Source organism: Heterodontus francisci, chromosome 1, assembly GCF_036365525.1.
Source record: "Heterodontus francisci isolate sHetFra1 chromosome 1, sHetFra1.hap1, whole genome shotgun sequence".
In the NCBI taxonomy this organism is placed as follows: domain Eukaryota; kingdom Metazoa; phylum Chordata; class Chondrichthyes; order Heterodontiformes; family Heterodontidae; genus Heterodontus; species Heterodontus francisci.
In genome coordinates, this window is record NC_090371.1 from 146,368,028 (window position 1) to 146,386,201 (window position 18,174).

At 43.3% G+C, this 18,174-nt stretch overlaps 1 protein-coding gene across 5 annotated transcripts in view; it reads right to left on the reverse strand.

Annotated features, from left to right (window-relative positions):
- The window catches only part of pcdh7b (protocadherin 7b), a 501,318-nt gene that overhangs the window by 260,449 nt on the left and 222,695 nt on the right, over nucleotides 1-18,174 (reverse strand). For 4 of the 5 annotated variants that reach the window (XM_068037056.1, XM_068037046.1, XM_068037066.1 and 1 more), the window contains exon 2: nucleotides 708-924. The exons of the other annotated variant lie outside the window; for it this stretch is intronic. In XM_068037056.1, coding sequence (XP_067893157.1) covers nucleotides 708-924 — 217 coding nt within the window. The remainder of the gene's footprint in view (nucleotides 1-707; nucleotides 925-18,174) is intronic. 5 annotated transcript variants of the gene reach the window in all.

Genomic DNA, 18,174 nt, shown 5'->3' on the forward strand with positions numbered 1-18,174 from the left:
ACTGCTGCTCTGGGCTCCCCCTCCACAATTGCCCCTCTCTCCCCCCACCCCCCCCCCCCCCCCATCAACCCCATGAACTATCATCCTGCCTGCTGAGTCAGCCGCCAGGCTGCCCAATATTGTGCCAGCCCAAAGCTCGCAAGCTACAGTGGGAGACTCACAGCTTGCCAGCAGCATAGTAATGAGACTGGACCCTCAAAATGGTATGGCTGTCCAATAATCAACCCTCATTGTCTGGAGTCACACATGAATAATGACCATCAAATTTTTCATCAAAGAGCCAACATCTTCAGGGGAGAAGGGGAAGTGAAAGTTGGTGGGAAAATTTGAGTTTGAAAAGATTAAAATAAAACTGTTTCCAGTTCAACAGCTGTACTAGATGCATGTGTAGATGATTCTGCAAGAGTAAATATTCAGGAGGGAATAATAATAAGTCTTTTAATCAAGAACACTTTGAATAAATGCACCATTGCAATCGAATATTGTAGAATTTTGAATGATGTTTACTATCTTGCAATTGTTGATTTGATGTGAAAGCAATAATCCTGTTTTATCATAGAGAAATATAAATGCATTCAGCTTAAAAACTGTCTGTTCTTTGAATTCAGCATTAAATGCTCATGTTATTATCTATGAAAACTAGTTTCAAGCATTAATATTAATGCAATTTGTGGTTTAGAAAAAAGTGATTCATTTTATGACCTTACCATTTTCCATATGTTCTGCCTCACCAACACTGCCATCAGGTGTGGTCCTCTCATAGTTGTCTTCTGGAAGTGGGAGTGAGCCTAATCTTGGTCCTGATGAACTCTTGCTGCTAGGTGTTTCTGATTCCTCCAAGCCACTGTCATAACAGCTCTGTAGGGACCCCTGATGTGGATCCTGAGGCTGACTCACCACAGAGAAAGTCACTCGACGGAAAGGCTGGAAGAAACATGATGAGAAGTGTCACAGCTGTATTTACATCAAATCCAAATCCACAATGCAAATCTACAATTTTTTATGAAACATAGAGAGTAAAATGGAGGTCTACTGAAACACTGAATGAAATTGCTCAATTGTTGTAGCCTAGCAGTGAATGTTATTGTTTGTAACCACTGCATCTATAAAAAATATTTAGTCAAAAGAGCCATTGTCAGAATATAGCTATTCATAATTTGACACAATTCAATTTGATTATTTTGTGCACTTGTTGCTACATTCATGTTCTAGCAGTATCTCTTCAATTACTGTATATTTTGAAGACAGCACCACAACAGTACATTTTGTGGATATAGACTTTTTTGTTGTATTACTAGTCAGTCCTGCCCTTTAATACTCACTTAATTAAGATGACACAATAGGGCTGATTTTAACTTTCAGCAGTGGCAAAACAATGAGCAGCGGTGGATCAACTGCTTGTTATATATGCTGCCCGATTTTCCCCATGTAGCTGAAAGTTAAACTCAATGCACAGTTTGGTAACATGTAATGGTACTTCTTACGGAAAAATGAATAAACCATTTTAATATCTCTTACGTATGCATTTCTGTATGTTATTCTGAGTAAATTACAACATTTACAGATAATTCAGCCATGTCATCTGGCAAGACTGCCTATGATAACAGTTTAATCATGAACTGCTTAGTTCTTTATCTCTTTCAGTCTTTCTTTATTCGACAATGTAAATTTTTTTAAACTCAAACTTAGCATCCTTAATCACTATTTTATGATTTGCCTCACCAACTTTTTTCAACTTTGATGGTCTTCTGAGTGATGGACCTCAGCCCTTAACCAAAATTTCTAAGAAGCAAATCTATTAGAGTTTGGGGCAGTGGTCCATTTTAGCCACATTTCACAAATTGATTTAAACCTACCACTTATGAATCTTCTATTGTGCAAACTGGCAGTATCTTTGGCGACGATACTGTTACAGTGCAAATGTACATTTAAGTGCAATTATTTACATTATAAATCAGTATAGATAACATTATGACAACATTATAAAAGCTGATTGGATATCTTCTGGTTCAATCAATATTTTCTTCTTGACAAGATTAGATGGTCACAAGTTCATGGACCAATAGAAATCATGGGAGTGAATTTCTGGATGATTCTTTCATTTGTCCACTGGAACTTCAGCAGAAGACCCACAGAAACCCGTGTAAATGGCATTTAAACATTTTTCCGGGATTCTCTCAGCTCTTCTGCCATAGTAATGGTGAAACAATGGGAGGATCCCTGTGGAAATTCACCCCATGGGTAAATGCATGTAATGTACAAAAACTGTTTTTATTGGAGGTTGGTGATAATCTACTGAAGCAGGCCATAGCACTACACAAAATAAAAATGCACCAAATCACACAACAATTATTGCAACAGTGTTTTGGAGGAGACCACATACTTCTGTGGCCCAATTCATGTGTACAATTTTATACTTCTGGTGCCAATTATACCATCTGTGAAAATTTTCCCAGCCAGGCATGCTATGTCAACCATGCCAAATTTCCCATCTGTTCTAAAGTTCTCAGTTGTGCCATCTGTGCCAACTTTACCAACAGTCACATATGCCTATTTTACAATTGTACCAACAGTGCCACCTGTATTGCAAATGCTTTCTGCATCATTTTGCTTAATACAGTGCTACCTACGTAAACTGCTGTCTCTTTGACTGTTGCAAACAAAATGAATTCCATCCAATGCAGCATCTAATTTGCTAAATATACTAAAATTAAGTAGGAACAAAGTAAAAAGAACAATTTGCTTTATCCTCCCATAAACAATCAGGTGCTACTGGTCTGAACAAAAGGTTTCCCACCGAAGATGCCTCCTATTTCTGTCAGTGCCATCATGCTCGGTCGTGTGAATCAGATATGTGTCTCACACTAATAAACGACCCATTTGAAGCTAACTCATAAAATTGTAATTTTCTCTTTCCTAAAGAACTGAATGTTCATAAAATACTTTAAATTAACATCTTAACAGACTGCTGACAAGTAAATTATTGCTAATGAATAGCAATTGCATTGGCAAATTGGAAGGAAATTTTTGCAGGTATTATGAAACCTTAAAATCCATCTAGATCAAGGGGTAAACAATAACCTTGAATGTTAATGCAATCTAATTGTATCTATGAGTTTTCTCTATTTCAGGGATGATAATATTTAATAAGTTAAGCTTTAGAAAACAGAGTAGAAACAAGATCATGTTTTTAATTCAAATTATTCTGGTTACATGAATTTGTCCCAGAGACACATAAAGCAATGGGCATCCTATTCTCTTTTGTGTTCACTAAACTTGCAAGCTGGAGGACAAAGTGGTCATATTTCTTGGTTTTCCAATAACTGCACTGCAGAAAGAGTTGTTTGCTGGTACATACTGGCACATCCTTGCATAAAGAAACTTTTCCAGACAATAAGTCACATTTATGAATATCACAGAATGGCCATTTCGACATGTGCATGTTTTGGGCAAGACAAAGAGCACATAGTGATTGCACCTGCCCTGTGGATTTTTGGGTTCTAGTCTGTATTTTAATGAGCTTTTTTCTTCACAGCATCTTTGAACGCCAAAATTTATACACAATCGAATTGCAAATTAATGTTCCTTTAATCCAATTATTACAATGATGAAATAATAAGCCAAGGTCATCCAATTGACTCATTTAAGATTTTTTCATGAATTTGAAATTGAAACATACTACAGCTAGAAGTTAATGAAAATTAATTAACTACAATGAGATGTCCTGCTTAACACAGATTTTGGACGCTACAATGAATAAAAATAATGCACATGATATACCTGACTGCACCATTGCAGGCCTATCTATCCTGTTGTTTTTCAGCCATGAACATTTTATAAAAATTAGTAAAAGTTCCAGGATTTTTCACAATTTAATTCCTAATCCATTCATCCTCCAATATTTTATTATTTCTTGCATCTTTTTCCTTTCCTTCTGAATCAGTCTTTTTATCCCTTCATTTTCATCTATATGTTTTAATTTTTTCATGAATTTTATGCTATTCAAAATGAAAGACGTTGGTCTTAAGAGAAATGGAACACTTTCTCACTGGGCAACCAACATCAAGATAAAACGAGCATTCCCAGATTAGGGACCACATAATTGCATACAAAGTGAACCTCTTTTTGCTTTTCCCAACATCTACTTCAGCCTCTACGTCATTTAAAAAAGATTAATGCCTCTGTTGAAATAGTGACAGAGGAATGTTATACAAACACATTAAGCGTCTGTCTCTTTCTCAGTATTAGTAGCTTCTAGCCTTAAATGCCTTAAGAAATGCTTCCAGCTATGCTGTATAAAATGCTCACATGTCTCTAAAAGTTATTGCTTCCATACATTTTTGGAACAACTTGGTGATAAAGATAGCAAGACAGGGATCAATTTGCCCTCCCTGTGGGAAATGATCTTCCCTTCATTTACCATCTCTCAAGGTGAAATTTGGAACCATTTTCGGGGGAAACTAGTCCTTCAGTCAATAATAAAGATGATCAGGCAAGGTATAAAATAGGCTGCCGATTTGCTATCCCCCATTTAATGCTATCACTCAACATCGATTTCACCTTCACCAAATAAACTAAAGAAAAATAAAAACTTAAATTTTTACTATGCCTTTCACAACTTCAGAACGACTCAAAGATCACAGCCAATGAAGTACTTTTTCCGTGAAGTCACTGTTGTAAGCTTCCACAAACAGCAATGTGATAAATCACAGAATTACAGAATTGTTACAGCATAGAAGGAGGCCATTCAGCCCATCGTGTCTGCGCCGGCTCTCCAAAAGAGCAGTTTATCTAGTGCCACTACCTGGCCTTCTCCCGTGGTCCTGCACATTCTTCCTTTTCAGTTTCCTCTTGAATGCCTCGATTGAACCTGCCTCTACCACACTCTCAGACAATACTTTCCAGATCCTAACCACTCACTGCGTGAAAAAGTTTTCCTCATGTCACCATTGCATCTTTTGCCAATTACCTTAAATCTGTGCCCTCTTGTTCTCAATCCCTCCGCCAATGGGAACAGTTTTCCCCTATCTACCCTGCCCAGACTCTTCATGATTTTGAATATCTCTATCAAATTCAGAATTACAAAATTGTTACAGCATAGAAGGAGGCCATTCAGCCCATCGTGTCTTCAATCTTCTCTTCTCCAAAGAAAACAGTCCCAAGTTCTCCAATCTATCCAGGTAACTGAAGTTCCTCATCCCTGGAACCATGCTCATGAACTTTTTCTGCACCCTCTCTAACACCATACATACTTTACATCCTTTCTAAAGTCTGAATGACCGGATAATCTGGCTGGAATTTTACATTGTGTCGGTGGCTTCACCCATCAGCTAGAAAGTCAGGGGGAAGCTGCCTCTAGCGGGCCTGGAAGCCACACAGTAATTTTACGTGACCCAAGCCCTTAATTGGCCTCAGTCGGGAGTTCAGCCCCTCTGAGGCAGGAAGTCCCACCTTCAAGAGCTGCCGGCTAATCAGCAAGTCGGCAGCTCCTCAGTCCCAGCAGCACCACTGACAGCGGTGGCTACAGGGACTGCACACAGCAAGAGGAGCAGCAAGGATGCCGGCCGGCCCTGAAAAAGTTGAGTGGGGTCGGGCCTCGCCGCGGGCAATTGGCTGGGCCCTGGTGAGAGGGGTGGGGGTCGATTGAGAGAGCAGGGTTTTTTTTTGTTTTTTTTAGAGATACAGCACTGAAACAGGCCCTTCGGCCCACCGAGTCTGTGCCGACCATCAACCACCCATTTATACTAATCCTACACTAATCCCATATTCCTACCACATCCCCACCTGTTCCTATATTTCCCTACCACCTACCTATACTAGGGGCAATTTATAATGGCCAATTAACCTATCAACCTGCAAGTCTTTGGCATGTGGGAGGAAACCAGAGCACCCGGAGGAAACCCACGCAGACACAGGGAGAACTTGCAAACTCCACACAGGCAGTACCCAGAATTGAACCCGGCTCGCTGGAGCTGTGAGGCTGCGGTGCAGGGGTGGCTTGTGCCGCTGGGTGGGGGGGAACCTCCGTGGGGCACAGGGTGCCCATTCAGGAGGTATTACTGGGTGGCTTCCTAAGGGGATGAAGTGCCCTTCCGCTGCTGATAAAATATCAGCGGCGGTGGGAGGAGGCCCTTAAGCGGCAATTTGTCACCTCCCCTGTTATTGGTTAAATGGGATGGCAGCCCCCTCCCTCAGCCTCCAGCTTGCTCCTGGAGGTGGGGTTGGGGGGTGATGCGTAAAATACCAGCCTTTAACACAAAATCTAGAGTAACACTTCAGTGCAACACTGCTGCACTGTTGGAGGTGCTGTCTTTCAGATGAGGTATTAAACCAAAGCACCATCTATATGATCCTATGGCATTATTTTGAAGAAGAGCAGAGAAGTTCTCTCTGGAGTCCCAACCAACATTTATGCCTTTATCAATATCACTAAAAATAAAGGCCGGAATTTTAGGCAACCCCACAGGAGCGGGCTTGGAGGCAGTGGGGAGGGGGTGCAAAATCGAGTGGGAGGCAGGGGTGCCATTCCCGTCGCCTACCCGCCCTGCTGCCATTTTACCAGAAACAGGGGTGGTGGGAAACGGCCCACCTGCCCCAGGCCAATTGAGGTCCTTAAGTAGACAATTGATTGCCACTTCAGGGCCTCCCTCTGCTGCCACTGTTATATTAACAGCAGCGGATGGGCACTTTGTCCCCTTAGGAGGCCACCCAGTAATACCTGGCGGCCTCCTGGTGGGCTGGGTGCAGTCCCAGAGGTGGCCACCGCTCCGGGTGTCACTACTGGGACTGAAGGGCAGCCAGCCCGCTGATTGGCTGGCAGCTCTTGGAGGCAGGACTTCCTACCTCAGAGGCTATTAAGGGCCTGGGCCACGTAAAACCATAGCGTCTCTTCCAGGCCTGGCAGAGGAGGGCTCGCCCCTGACATTTTAGCTGGTGGGCGGGGCCACCACCGCTATGTAAAATTCCGACCCAAGACTCTAGAGTGGGACATGCACTGACAACCTACTGACTCACAGGCATATGCTACCACTGAGACACAGCCAACACAACTATGATATTTATGAATCCTTGACCAACGTTTTTCTTAGCTATGGTGAATACTATCAAAGGTGTGGTAAAAGTTTAGTCCTTTGTTCTTGGACTCTGCAGTGAAATTTCATGTACACATTGAAAAAGTTAATTAGTACCATGCACTGTGCATCTTTAAACAATGACAATCATGGCGACTCCAGAATACTTTACATAAAAGGTTAAGCACACCTTGTCTTTAACAAAATAATATTGTCCCAGATTTTGAGGTTAGAGGTGAATGAATACTTGCCTACAGACCTTCCACAGGCTTTTCACTGATCTTGTGGTTATTAGCACATGCCTTCAATAGGGGATTGGGGACCTGTGTGAATACGGCTAGTAACGATTGTCTCCTTAATCAACCAGATTGAAGAATGAACCAGGAAGTGTAAGTTAGAATAATTAATTCAATGCCAAGTCATGCACAGAAAGTGAAATAAAATGAGAGAAAGGAAGATGGGATTCAAATAAATTATTTCCATCATTTTAAAATCTCCAACAATAATTAAAATCTGAAGGAATGAGACTCCACATTTGCAAAAGTTAATTTTTAGTGCCACAGAAGTTTGGCTGTAATTAATATTTATCACACTTAAAAATTTACTTACACTGGAATGGACAAGCTCTAACTTTTTCTGGTGTGTTTATTGGGTATCTATCACATAAGCACCACAAATCTACGCCCTTCCATGAATTTCAATACCAAATCCCTTGGCCCAGTATTTTGTTATGGTGAAGCTTCTGGAGGGTAAGTGCAACTTGGCCAGAAAATTCCTGATTCCTGCAATTAACTGCAGACGTGCAGATGCCAGAAGTTGCTGTCCAACTTACTCCTTAATAGCCTCTCAATTATTTCTACTGCAAAATTCAGAACCATTAATATCCTAATGAAGCATAGAAAACATAACCATATTTTATTCTTAGCATCACATCCCTCAATGTCATCAGAGGTGTTACATTAACACACTTGGCCTCATGTCATTGATTATCCTGTTACTGATAAGATCATGACATGGAATAGTAATAGCTCCTTATCATTAATCCTTCATCAGCAAATAAGGTTTCATTAATTAAAAATAGTTTCGTCTTTGTCAGTAAAAATAAAATTATTTCAGTATCATACAACAATAATTTTGGAACTCCATGGAGAACAAGAATGACAGATAAGAACAGAAGTATTTTGCACTAGTAAGCAGTTACTCTGTAGTCTGAGGAGCTAACAAAATAAAACATTCATATTAAAATGCATTGGTTTTGCATATAAATTCAAAAATAATATCAATTTAAGTATTAAAGTTGCTTTGTCACACAAATGCATGCATTTTACCTACACTTCAAATATGCAGTGATACACTACTTTGAATGCAATTTGTAATGTATATGTATTTAAAACATTCTAATTTTCTAGCTGATATGTCGTATGAAATCTTGTGATTTTAGTACAAGGTTTAAAGCAAGGATGAATGAAAATGTAAGAATATTGCTTAGGAAGTCAACATTTTCTCATATGTTTTCACTGTTCAAAGGAAGATGGATGGATTATTGCGTGGAGACTCAAATTTACCTACGTGACACAACAGGTTGGAACTTTTCCAGCAGGGCTATTGCACTATTTGATGTTGATTGTTTGTAATGACTTTGATTAAGCATTGGTTGTTATGGCTAATTTCCAAACTTCTCTGATATCCATGAGTTGTGCCTAGCCACACAGTCTACAGACTCAGTTTAGGACTGATAATTGGAAAAATGCATAACACTGAAAATGACGCTTAAAAATCATCAGTCTGAAAGATTGATTTTCTCTTGCATACTACTACAAAATTATGTTCGAACTGTAAATGTTGCATTCCATTATTTTAATTATGGGCTTCAAAATATTGAGTAAGTGCACATCTAAACCGAGAGGCCTTAAAAGCCAGCACAAAATGGTGCACAGACTTCATCTAGATATTCTGAGTGAGTTGCCAGCACATGCTGCACCTTCACACGCCACGCAGTCTTCAGCAGGATTGAATTTAGGACCGTTGTCCTCGTTGACAAAAGACTCAGGTAATCCCGGAGGGGCCGTGTGGAGGAGAGCAACAGAGGGAGGGGATGATCACGGCTGGTACTGGCTAGCTGGAGTGCTGTGGAGTCAGTTGGAGCACTTCTGCTCCTCATGGCTCTATATTACAAGTTTTACTTATCCTTTTAATAGCAGACACTTGCTGAGCTACATCCATACCAGCAAAACCTAAATGGAGCAGGTCCAGTGCTGGCTCTGCTCAGGACTCAGCCTGAGGAGGCTTAAAACAGCTGTCAGGCCCTCAATAGCATAGGCAACGAGCCTAATGTATGTTGTTGGAGATTGCTCCAGATGTTTGAAAATCATCCATGTTTACCATTAGCCCTTCAAAATTGGTCATTTTTGCCCCTGTTGTCCACCCAGAAAATGGGTACAGTGACATCCAATTTCTACACCTTTTTTTTTTACTTATTTCCCTTTAAACAACACCCACATTGTCTGCTGTTGTCAATGCTGGGAGGATGGATCTGTCTGGTTTACAGATTTCTTCAGAATTACAAGCTGCATGTATTTGTTTATTTGTATTTGTTTATGGATCTGTAGAAAATTAAAAATTTAGCAGATATGTTTATTTTTGTTTCATGATCACAGTTAGTGCCATTTTTCTATTTATGATAGCCAAACATATCAGTGAGATTAGATTATGTTGATACAAAATTACCTGTGTTAAAACACTTGGACGGATTTTATTCCGGCGACAGATGTCCCAGTGGTGGGCCATTAGGTGGGGGGAGAACACACGTCTGTCAGACCCTCATTGCTATTTAAAAGCAGTCGACCAACTAACTGCCCACCATCGGGGATGCTGTCCCTTTAAGGGACAAGCTCCTTCCTCCAGAGCTGCCGGCCAATCAGAAGGCCAGCAGCTCTGCAGTACCTGCATCGCCACTGGGAGCTGAAGGAGGAGGAGACCCCGGGACAGGTAAGTTGGTTCAGAGTCGCTGGGGCCATTCAAGCAGGCCCAGATGATGGGATGGGGGGGCTGGTTAGTTAAGGTGATGGCGGGTCTTCCTGGGGGAGAGCCATTGACACTGGGGAACACTCTGAGGGTTCTGGATTACTTCAAGAGGAGGGACCCCCCCACCCACATTCCCCCAAACCCACTAGGAGGTCACCAGTAAGACCTGGCGTCATCTCCACCTTCAAAATGGCAGGGGGAACTGGGCAATGTTGGGAACGACACCACTTGCCATTTTGTTTGCACCCCCCACCTCTGTGCCCGTCTTCAGGGGCAGAAAAAATTCCTGCCCACTATTTTTCTGCAGCATCATAAACAATACTAATGATATACTTGAAATTATTCCCGTGGCAAGTGCTGTATTGTCACTTCTATGAAAAGTGTTAAGCGTTGGTTACAGATAAGAATTATATTTGACGCTCTCCTTCCAATCCAGCAATTTTTATTCCTACATGTATGACAAATTGAATATTTGCCCTCCATGAACATTCATACATGTTTAAAACACAGTCAAGCAATTAATTCTACATTATTGCTGGATGAAACGGGTCTACAGCCTAAAGCACAGCATGATTAAGTTACCACACATATTTCAATAACTGAGTTATGAAAAAATGATCAATTTAATAATACTGTATAGCAGTCTATGTGTTCCTCTGACTCCTTAAATATATTATCACTTTGTCCTAAAAGCCTACAAGTAAAAATCTGCAACTGTGTTGCTTTTGTTAAAGAATTCAATATATTTTTATGAAATATGATTTGCAAGGCTAATTTTTCAGGTGTTTCCAACTCAAATCATGGGAAACTACTTGCATGTTTCACATTACCTTCTGAATTGAAAGTAACTCTTTACAATATGTGCAACAAACCAACAATTATCGAGTTATTATTTAGTAGAATAGAAGAGCCACGGAAACATTTATGCCATTTATTTCTGGGTTTCTGACAAATTAATGGGAGAAATTCAATCCCAAAATGTGCAAAAGAGAAGGTGCATAGCACTTAAAATATATAGAATAAAATATACGCGAAATTAATTTACAGAGGGGATTTTTTTTATTTGTTTGGGGGACGTGGGTGTCGCTGGCTATGCCAGCATTTATTGCCCATCCCTAATTGAATGAAGAATTGGAGTGATGACATACATGATAACATAACAAGCAGGGGTTTCAGGTCCAATACTAAGGTGTATCAGCGAAGTTCAAGCATTTTATAAAGAGTGGGGCATTCTTCACCCTCCGAGGGCCCTGGATTGCCATAGAGCATCACATGGGTAGAGTGCATGGAGAAAAATCAGGTATAAAGGATCGTATATCCATAAGAAAACCGGCCTGATTTTCTGTTCATTAGTTCAAAGGGATGACAAATTAGGCAGGCTAAGTTGCAAGCATAAAACGCTCCCTCCCTGACATTCATCCAATTTTTACACCAAAACACTAAAGAGTAAAATCTGCCACACTATCAGAAGACACTGGATTTTAATGCTTTTACATATAATTGTTAACCCTTTTAATACAACAGATTATTTATCCCATCAATGCTTAATCAGCACGGTAAGAACAGATCTCCACTTAATGCTTTAAACCACAAAGGGAGAAAGGGCAAGGGATTGATTGGAATGAATGAAACAAAATGTAGAGACAAGTTAAAAGGGTGATTAGTGGTGCAAAGAGACAGCTATTAAAAGAAGGCATAGCCAGAGTAAAAAATAACATTCAAAAATGATTTCCGTACTGTAACAGTAAATGGGCAGTCAGATAGAGGTGAAAACCATAAAAATTGCAAGCAATATTCGTTGAATGATAACTTGGATGCTAATTTTTTGTATGTGGGTTGCTTGCTTCATTTAAATGAGATCAGGCACTAAAATGGACTTGGTTCTCATGGCACCTCCTGGGCAGTTGACCAGTGTATTTCATCAGCTCCCAAAGAGGAGTTAAAAATTCCTCCTACTCAATCGCACTGAAAGCTGTGGGGATTCAGAGTAAACTTTCAGAATGCTTAAATGGTAGAAAGCAACATGTACAACATGGAGAAAAAATACAACACACTTGGGGAGTATTACTGGGGGAAATTTTATGTCGGCGGTGGGGGTCTCAACATCGGGGGAAACTGACGCCAAGATCTCCGCGTCACTGAGATGACCAAGTTAAGGGCCCCAATTGGCGGCAGGGCAGGAAGGCCTGTGAACGGCCTTCCCACCCTAGACTAAATTTTGGCAGAGGCAGGATGGTGGCAGGAACCCCTCCCCCCACCACCATCCCACCCGATGTTATGCTCTTCCCGCCTCCAAACCCGCCGCAGAGAAGGGCATAAAATTCCCCCACTGAGTCTGGTGATTCAAAACCCAGTGGTGGACCACTACTGCTTCTCATTTAAGTCAGTGACTTGGGCTCAGAAACTCAATTCAAACGATCAAATTTGCTGATGATACCAAATTGGAAGGGGCAGTGAAATTGGAGCAGGCAGCTCAGAAATGGGGCACAGATCTCATCTAGATATGCTGAGCGAGTTTTCAGCACCTGTTGTGCCTTCACACGCCACTCAGAATAATTTGAACAAAATAAGCATCTGGACAGATTAATGGCAGATGAAAATTTAGTGCAGAGAAAGTGCAAGGTACTGCACACAGGAAAGAAAAATAAGCAGCACACATACATCATCAAGGGTGCTGAAGTACTTAATAATGAAGCTTGACAAGACTTAGGAATCTTAGTGGACTCAACAGTCTATGGGCTGGATTTTAACATTCTGATGTGCTGGCAGTGGGTGGGGAGGGGGGCGGTGAGCCCAGCAGCACTTGGGGAACTCGGAAGTTTCAGCAGTGTGTTTGTGGCTTTTTAACTCAGCCACTGCATTCGTGTCCGATTTACGAGTTTCCCAACTATTTAGCCCGAATTAATTTCACAGTATTTCAGCTGAAATGTTTAAAGGGACCCTGCTAGGATGAAAGTTGAAGGATTGTCCGGGAGTTTCAATAGAAGGAGAAACTGTAGCAATGGGTTCACAAGACTGCAAGGCAGAACCTCGCTTCACTTATGCCTCCCTAGAACTGAAGTTGCAGACTTTAAGGATGTGCAGGGAGAAGTTTCCCTGCTGACATGAGGAGGAAGCCAGACACAGAGAACAAGAAAGAAAGCATGGCTGGAAGTTGCTCAGAAGGTTAGCAGCTGGAGTGTGGTACCACACTATTAGATATAGTGCTGGAAGAGGTGTAATGGCCTAATCAGGGCAGGAAAGGTAGGTACGATAGAACATTCAAGTACATCCTGATGTATGTCTAACCCAACCCCCCTCACTCTGCCTTCCCAAGCCTAATCCTGCACATCATTCCTCACACCAGCTTATCCTGCAGGTGCACCCATCCCTCTCTGTCTCCCATCTGACTATCCTCCACTGACATGTAGCCTCAACCTAATGTGGAGTTAACCCTCCAGCCATCTCGATACAGACAGCAGGAGAGGAGGAGGAGTCTCAGCACGCCTGGCCATTGGAGATGGAGAGATGGGGGCCTCGCAGATACCTGGTGACAGAATTAAATATTACACAGCCATATGGCACACAACAGTCACTCATATTGACCTGATTGTCAGCAGCCATTGAAATATAATAATGTGCACAATAATGACTTAACACCTTCTTACTTTGGCAGTTTTAAAATCATGTGCTTCATCTCCTACAGTGTCTCCATCAAGTGTCCTGCAGGAGGTGGTGCAAGAGGAGGATGAATACTTCTCAGAGGAGCTAACTCACTCTGAGGATGCACTGTCACAGACTGCACACCAGCTCAGATACACACACATTGGTGGGGTCAACAAGACAGGTAGTTGCATTTTCACATGGTATCTTACACATCACCAGTGATCAAGAGCAGATGTTGGAGAAAGGGACAGCAGCGGAGAGTTCCCATTGGAGGGTGAAGAACTCTCCAAGCATTGCTCAGCTGGATGCTGATGCTGAGCCTCAGTGGCTGTTGACAAAGAGGATAATTCTGGAGCAGCAGCAGAAAATGTGTGAGGTGCTGTCAGCCTTTCCAGCCGCACTGATATACTTGGAGAGAAATTGAAGGAGCCTTCAGGTGGGCCATTAGAGGGAAGATAGAGAAAGAGGGCATGGAAGTGGGAACCCTGCTCAAAATGCTTTCATTTCTTACCCGTTGATCCCCCCCACCCCCCAGCTCAGACAATACCCCGCGTGCTGCCTCCTGCCCTAATGGCCGAGTCTGCCCTTGCACAAGTGCATGTGAAGCAGTCTTTGGCAGGGCCCTCACAGACTCCAAAACCCAGAGGACACTGACCAAGAGCATCTCAGCAATGAGAGGAAGGATACGAGCACCTGCCTCTACCTCTGAAGCCACTGTGGGTACTAGAAAAAAAAGTATAAAATGTAGTTGCAAATTGCTGTATACAAGGGTGTTTAACACAATGTTAGATTGTTAAGTTTCAGCTTTTCAAACTTTTCTGTTTAGTTTAAAATTATTTGTTTGGACCAATTTCCCATATTGCACATTTGTGCCTGGTGTCTGGCAAGTGGCCTTCTTACTTGTGATTAATGGTTAAGACAAGAGGTAAAGGTGAGCATTAGGTGTCTGTGACAGGGATGGTTTGTTAATTGTAGAACTGTTTTGTGTTGGGGGATGGGGAAGGGGGCAAATGGGTTCAAAATTTAGCTGCCACTGCTTCAATCCAACAGAAGCAAGCAAATATTCAGCCATCCCATGAATCCCAGGCAGCTGTATGCACGGCTGCTGGGGCCCTCCCCACATCAAGTCCCTCCTCCTCCTGCTCCTCATGTTACTCCTCTTCCTCCTCCTGCTCTGAAGAGGCATTTTTCTCAGCACCTCCTTCCTCCTGGAGCTCCAGTCCTCACTGCTGCACTCTGTTATGCAAGATACAGTGCACCACTATTACTCTGAATACCAGAGCTGGTGCATTCTGGAGGGCGCCTAAAGCGCATCTTCAGCATCCGATTGCTTGCTTGATGCTGGCTCCATGGCCAGCCAATTTTGATTGTATCTCTCCTGGGTGTCATTGTCTGGGCTCCTAATGGGTGTCATCAGTCAGGTCTTGAGTAAGTAGCCCTTGCCCCAGCTGATAACTCTGTTTCGAGGTGCTAAGAACTCATAGAGACTTGACTGGTGCAGGACGAAAGCATTGTGGCAGCTCTCTGGGAATCTTGCACAAATAGGCATGATGATCTTTTTGTAGTTGCAGATGAGCTGCACATTGATAGAGTGGAAGACCTTGCAGTTGACAAAGACTCCAAGGTAATTTGGGGCATCTTGATTGCCATATGTGTGCAGTTGATGACTCCCTGGAGCTGTGGGAAGCCAGCCAGAGTCTCAAAGACAAGCATCTGCTAATTCTGACTAGTCTCATCAATTACAAAGTGCACATGATTCCCAACCCTGGCAAACATGACATTGGTTACCTGTGAGATACATTTGAGGGCAGCAGATTGTGAGATACAGCAATTGTCTCTTGCAGATGCCTGGAAGGAGCCAGATGCAAAGAAATTAAGGGACTTTTACAGCCACTGGCAATGTGTGGCCACCAAGTCCACTTGGCAGGACGTTTTCTTCCAAGAGATTGCAAATGTCAATGACCATCTGATGGGATACTTGGAGTCTCCTGAGGCACCAGTGCTCATTTATGTACAGGAAGCTGATCCTCTGCCTGTAAACCCTATGTTGGGTTTACCGTCTTCTGACAGCTGGACCTCTGTGCTCATCCCTCTCTCCTGCGGTGTGGCAGGTGGTTGAGGAGAAGGCTGTTGCTGCTCCTAATAGTGCTGCTCCTGCTGCTGGTGGTGCTGCTTCTGCTTCTCCTCTTGGTCCTCAGCTGAGATCCAAAGTAAAGCTGAATAAGCAGCACCCATGCTGCACTGACGGTTGACATGGGAAGTGTGGATCAGATGCACAAAACTCCAAGGTAATAGAAATGACCTCCAAAGTATTGGAAATCATGTCCAAGGTAGTGAAAGCACAGCCTCACAACAATTCCTGTGAGCAAAGGCCTTTAACTCAGGCAAGGAAGTAGATGTGAGTTCTGAGTACTTATAGGATTTTGTGACTGCCATTTTCTCTGCCCCCTCAATTCCTGCTGTCCTCTCACCTTACTTTCATTGACGATTTCTAGGAAGCCTGGGAAACTTTTTCACATTCATAGTTAAAAGCCAAAATCCCAGTTAAAACAACTGCTAGTTGCCTTTTTGCATATTATAATTAGTAATCCACCTGTCCTGAAGAGGTTTCCCATGCTTAGCTGAATGCGCTGAGGCTAAAGGCAGAAGTCAGTGGGTTGCTGTTGGCTTCCGTGCACCATCAGTTTCAGCCCTTTTAAACAGCCACCCGATCCTAAAACCATTCACTTTTTCAGGTTAAACCTCCCAGTACACATCCAAACAATGTGCAACAACAATCAAAGCCAATCGGATACTGAACTACAGAGCCAAAATGATAGACTGCAAGTCACAGGAAGTTGCAATTGAACTGCACCGTTCTCTGATCAGCCAGCACTTTGAATACTCTGCCTAGTTTTGATCACTAAGAAACAAGAGTGACATTCAAGTGCTGGAGGTAGTGCACTGAAGGCCCATGAGGCTAATCCCTAGGGCTGAATTTTGTTCAGCTCCCGACGTCGGGCTCCATGGTAGGGGAGAGCCGAAAGGTCGCACTGGCAGTGGCCCGCCACAGAACCCAATGTCGGGATTGTCGGGCCCGATCTTCCCGGCAGCGGTGAGGCTCCTTGGCTGCCCCCCTGCTCCTCGGCGATGGGACCCAACGTTAAATATTCAAATAAAGGATATGAATAAATTGACAGACCTTTCACTGTGATCTTGCGTGTGGCAGCCGGCACTCCAGCGCCTTCACTTTCCTGTCCAGGAAAAGCTGGCGCCACCAAGGTGAGTAAGGGGGGAAATTAGGATTTTTAGTGTAATTGGGGGGGGTGAGGGGGTCAAATCTGCATGTGTAGTGCAGGGAAGGGGGGAAGGGGTGACCTCTGTACTTTGTGCAGTTGGGGGAGGAAGGCCACATATTAAATGCAAATGATTTGGGGGTTAGAACGGGACAGCCATTTATTTCCTTTGTATCGGTGGGGGGGGGGGGGCGTGGGGTATGGGTCAAAATCATTTCACACTTTTTTTTGGGTGGGTGTGTACAAGCTTCAAATGTGCAGGTCTGGCAGCCCTTTAAAAATGGCACTGGAGGCAGCTGCCGGCGTCGCAGAGCCCACCACCACGTGATGGGGGGAGGGCAGACCGCTCAACGTATGCCGATCAGCCACCATGTGCTAGCTCACGGGGGCATGGCGGCAAGTGACCCGCACATGCGGGATGCCATTTTTATCGCCCGCTGCCGGGAATAATAAAAATCAGCCCCTCTAGTGTCTGAGTTAGGAGTAAAGAATGGCATTTCAGCCTAGAAAGGAGATTTCTGTGAGGTGATTTTTATAAAGGTGACATGGTGGGGCGGATTTTACAGACCCCTGACATCGGGGGGCCCGCCATGGACTGTGACGCCGGGAAGGCCCGGCCCCATATTGCTGGCAGTGGCGAGGCCCTGTGGCGGCCTCCCTACCGCTCGGTGGCAGCATCAAAATTTAAATATGTAAATGTATTTAAACTGATGAATTAAATACTTACCTGGTCCCAGTGCCATATCGGTGGCGGTGGCTGGCATTCCCATGCTTTCGGATCTCCGTTCGGAGATCTAAGGTGGAACGCTGGTGGGGACGGGAGAGCAGGTAAGTTTTCAGGACAGGGGGAGTGGGGTCAAGCATTTTTGATTGGTCTAGGGAGTGGTGGGAAGGGGTAAAGTTCTTAGTTTATGAACTTTGGTGGGGGGGAGGTCGGGAGCACAAGGTAAGTTTTTTTTGGGGGGAGAGGGCAAGTAATAAATTTGATGGTCATGGTGGGGGGAGGGTGTGGGAGAGGATCAGGATAACTTTATTTAATTTTTTACACTCATGGCTGGAAGCTCTTAACAAATGGCGTCGACAACTGTGCAATGGCGCCTGACGATGTTGCCGGGGACGGAACGCCCACCCCCTCCACGTCATCGGGGTGGCGGGGGGGG